This window comes from Pelecanus crispus, chromosome 8 (assembly GCF_030463565.1).
Source record: "Pelecanus crispus isolate bPelCri1 chromosome 8, bPelCri1.pri, whole genome shotgun sequence".
NCBI classification, from domain to species: Eukaryota; Metazoa; Chordata; class Aves; order Pelecaniformes; family Pelecanidae; genus Pelecanus; species Pelecanus crispus.
The window spans coordinates 12,081,943-12,086,330 of record NC_134650.1 but is presented as its reverse complement, the minus strand read 5'-3'; the positions used below and the strand labels follow the sequence as shown (position 1 = coordinate 12,086,330).

At 55.6% G+C, this 4,388-nt stretch overlaps 1 protein-coding gene across 1 annotated transcript; it reads right to left on the bottom strand.

Moving 5' to 3' along the window:
- Window positions 1-215: 215 nt before the first annotated feature.
- Window positions 216-2,741, bottom strand: DUSP1 (dual specificity phosphatase 1). The gene is made up of 4 exons (XM_075715342.1): window positions 2,372-2,741; window positions 2,079-2,227; window positions 1,670-1,889; window positions 216-1,155 (listed from the first exon to the last, which is right to left on the bottom strand). The coding sequence occupies exons 1-4, from the start codon at window positions 2,739-2,741 to the stop codon at window positions 785-787; spliced, it is 1,110 nt and encodes a 369-aa protein (XP_075571457.1). The 3' UTR covers window positions 216-784.
- Window positions 2,742-4,388: the final 1,647 nt, after the last annotated feature.

Here is a 4,388-nt window from a genome sequence, read left to right as displayed (position 1 = left end):
GCAAAGACCCGAGGTCAGCAGAGCTGAAAATTCAGACTTCTCTTACAGCTCTTCGCCTTGGAGCTTTGACATGAGTTTTGAGACTGTAAAATGCAAGGTTTTAAAGAATGTATCATCCAGCTCAATAGAAATATCATAATTTATTCTGTTTGTATAAAAAAGTTAATCATGTAACAAAACTATGTCCTTCATAAGAAGAAATATATTATCTCACATCATAAATAAATCAGCAAACATACAACCCTTGGCAACTCAAGAAAGCACTCGCCTGGTGCTTTCATGTCAGTGCTTGGGAAACAAGAAGAGCTGACAGATATATACACACAGGATTACAGTACCAAAAAATACTGAGGTATTTTGTTTCTCTAGAAATGAAACTTTAGGTTTGTGAAGGCAAAAACCCAATGCACTAATGTAAAAATAAATAAATAGGACTGTCATATAAAAGGGGACAGCATCAGTGTTGCTCAAAGTGTCCAGGAATGGGAATACTGGTGAGCATGCTACTTAACATGGAGCAGGCTTAGTACAGACAGAAGACAAGGAGGAACAGCTCAGGAAGAGACAGTGTCCTTTGATCTCTGTGTAGACATCCAGATACTGGCTTTAAAAGTCAGTAACACCTAGTTCTCTGGCATCATCTGAGCTCCTCTCCATTTACGACACTGTTCTGGGATGCATGGATGGTTGCCCACAAAACATGAGTGACTGATGACACTGTCCCTGTAGTTATTGCACTTCTGAGACAGTAAGTCTTAGTTCTGACCATATTTTCACCTGCTTTTCAGCAGCTCGGGGAAGTGGTGATGGGGCTCTGAAGATAGCTTAAAGCACTGGACGAGGTGTGAACAGGGATGGAGACTGGAAAGTTGAACACTGTGGTGGTCGATGCTCCTCTGTCCAATACTGACATAGCAGGGCTACCAGCTTCTGCTGAGCAGTTGGGGGCAAGGACCTGCGACTCAAACTGAAGCAGCTGCCCCATGAAGCTGAAGTTTGGGGAGATGATGCTTCTTCTCTGCTTCACAAACTCAAAGGCTTCATCCAGTTTGACTCTGTTGGTCCTCATGAGATAAGCAAGGCAGATGGTTGCTGACCGGGAAATGCCAGCCTGGCAGTGCACAAATACCCTTCCTCCATCATTTTTAACAGAGTCTGAAATAATTGAAATACACAGTTAGCAAACAAGTCCCACTGCTTCCAGAGGTGGGAAAGCACAGGCTACTGTTTTACATTTCTTTCATCCATCCCTTCCTTAGCCTAATAGGTGCACCCAGTGCTTTTGAGACAGAGAGAGGCTTTGTCCCGAGGGAACCAGCAGTCTAGCTATTTTCATTCTGGGCTCCAATTCCAATTATACTAATAGCTCCTCCAGGTCACTTTAGCAGTCTTGCAAGATTACTTTAATACTGATCCGCTTAAATTCACTAGCTCTTTTCTGCAAGACCAATGCCTCTTGATTCAAGATTTCAAACAGCTTTATGGAGCCAAGATTATTCCTCAGAGTAGAGTAAAATTAATGGAAATGTTCCCCAGTTATATCTCCCCGATGGAATGAAATTCCCCAGTCTCAAGTGTAGGTTTTACTGGGGAAAACAATACCCAAAAAGTCACTTCCCGGGGTATGCTACCCCAGAGAAAGAACAGACTGTAAAGAGAGCTCATTTACCTATGAAATCAATCGCCTCGTTAAACCAGGAGCTGATATCTGCCTTGTGGTTGTCCTCCACGGGGATACTTTTATACTGGTAGTGCCCTTCAAAGTGGTTGGGGCAGTTCGCCGAGACATTGATTAACGCCGTGATCCCCAAAGCATCCAGCATGTCTTTCCGGGAGGCATGGTACGCGCTGCCCAAGTAGAGGAACGGCAGGATTTCCACCGGCCCCCCCTAAAACAGAAACGGGCAGACGACCGGTTAACTTGGCTCGGCGGCGCCCAGGCCGCCCCCCCGCCCTGCCCTGCCCTGCCCTCCCGTCCCGTCCCCTCCGGACCGCGGCGCGCTGCCTCGCCTCGCCTCCCCGCGGCGCCTGCTCGCTCCCAGCCCGCGGAGCTGCCCCACCGCCCCGGCCCCGCTCACCTGGTCGTAGAGGGGGGTGCCGCAGGAGCTGCACCCCGAGTCGGCGCTGCCGGGCGCGCTGCTGGCGCTCAGGGGCAGGCTGAGGCCCGTGGGGGCGGCCGGCTTGGTGCAGAGCTCGGAGCAGGCGGACGAGAAAGCTTCGTAGCCTCCTGCGGGGGCAGAGGGAAGGGAGAGGCGCCGGGTGAGCGCGGCGCGGCCGTGGGGCGAGCGGAGCCCCGCGGGCAGCGCGGCCGGGCCGGCTGCGCCCCCGCTTCCCCTCCGGCGGGGGCCGGCGCCGTGCCGGGGCCACTCACCCTTGAGGAAGCAGATGCGGGCGCCGCGGACCTCCCTGCAGAGGGTGCCGAGCGCCAGCAGCAGCGTGCTGTCGCGCTTGTGCGGCTCCAGGTCGGCGCTGCGCTCGTCCAGCAGCACCACGGTGTGCACCAGCCCCTGGCGCAGGCGGGCGCGGAGCTCCTCGTTGGGCACGACGTGCTCCAGCGCCAGGGCGCCCTTGGCGCGGCGGCGGACGATGGTGCTGAGGCGGACGTTGCAGGAGCCGCGGATGTGCGCGGCGTTGAAGGAGAAGAAGGAGCGGCAGTCGAGGACGAGGCACTGCGCGGCGCGCTCCTGCAGCAGCCCCCGCAGCGCCTCGCACTCCAGCGCGCACACCCGCAGGTTCACCATGGCGGCCCCGGCCGAGGGAAGGCGGGCGGAGGGGGGAAAGGAAGGCGAGGTCGGTGCCGGAGTCCCGCGGAAGCGCAGCACGGCACAGCCCAGTCCAGCCCCGCACGCCCGCTCCCGCCTTATATAGCGCCGCGCCGCCGGGCCGGCATTTTCTCAATGGGGCCGCGTCACGTGGGCGCCCGCGAAGACGTCACCTGGCGGCCCGCCAGCACGGGCGCGCCCAGCCCCGCCGGCATGACGTCATGTGCCGCGGGGCCGCCGGAGCGCGCCCGTGCAGGCACAGGGACAGGCTGCTGCTCCGCATACAGCCCCCTGCCTCTGCATTGGCACAGGCGCGTATGTACATAGGCATACGCATCGGCACACACATACACATGTAGGCGCTTACATACGCTGCGGTACTGTACACACAAACACGTACATACAAACATATATACACATACATAAATACGCATACACATACGGACACACAAGCGCTTACCTACACACGCGCATATATCCGCACATACGCATAAACACGTACGGGTGCCGAGATACGCGCAGACACGCTTGCCTACAGACGCGTATGCACACATGCACATACATACATATATAAATACACATCAACATGCCCACGTATGCGCGTACGCATTCACACACGCGCGTGCATATATACATACATACCCATACACCTATATACATGCACACACATACACAGGTACACACACATACGCGCATGCATATGTACAAACACACGTACACGCCCCCCTCAAACACGCGTCCCCCCATGCCCACCACTGGGCTGGGCCCCCTCGCTGCTGCCAGCTGCCCCCCGCCCCCTGCCCCACGGCTCCCGGCCTGTGCCTTTGCCCGTCGCCCCCGGCTCCAGCCGCTCCCCAATTCCCCCCAGGAACCAGAGCACTGGGGGGCAGGAAGCCGCTGGAGCAGCAGTGTGGGAGGATGTGGAGCCATGGGTGCGGGCATGCATATTCTCCTAAAATATGTGTATAAAGAGACGAGTATAAGCGTACAGATATATGTATTCATGCATAAGCATATATACATGTACGGACATATCTACACATAAATATGTATGTGTATACATATATTTGTGTGTATATATCTATAACATAAACACATATTTGAGAGCCGTTCCCATCATGTTTTATGTGGAAGGAAAAAAAGGTAGTAGACCTGCGGCCCATGCAAAGTCCAATTTCCACACAGCAAACACCCCCGGAACTGGGGGCTGCCCAGTAACCGGCAGTGGAGTAGTGGGAGCTCTCTTTTTTCCCCGCCTTGGCAGTGCATCAGCACTTCCCAAAAGTTTTTTTCTTTCCCCGTGGGTGACCAGCTTCCACCAAAGCACTTGGGTGTTTCTTACTCAGGGCTTCCAGTCAGCGCCGCTTCCACTTCCCCTGCCTCCCCGCCATGCCTCCCCAGGCCCACCGGCTCCTGGCCGCTCGCTGCCGCCAGCCACCGCTGCCGCCCCAGCACTTCCTCCCGCTTCAGCCCTTTTCCCCCAGCCCTTTCCCAGCGATTCCTCTTCACCCCACGCTGCTGGCCCCAACTGCGCGGCTCCTTCCTCGCCCCTTTCAGCAGTTTTCTGTTTTCCCTTCTTCAGCTGCTCCTTTCGGAGGAGATCTCTCCACCCACCCTTCTCCCTGG

Excerpts from the sequence above, each read along its gene's own strand:
- DUSP1 (XM_075715342.1), bottom strand. The coding sequence starts at position 2,741 with ATGGTGAACCTGCGGGTGTGCGCGCTGGAGTGCGAGGCGCTGCGGGGG. Across the intron at positions 2,228-2,371 it reads CCGCATCTGCTTCCTCAAGG|GAGGCTACGAAGCTTTCTCG; the intron begins GTGAGTGGCCCC and ends CTGCCCCCGCAG. Across the intron at positions 1,890-2,078 it reads GCACCCCCCTCTACGACCAG|GGGGGGCCGGTGGAAATCCT; the intron begins GTGAGCGGGGCC and ends TTTCTGTTTTAG.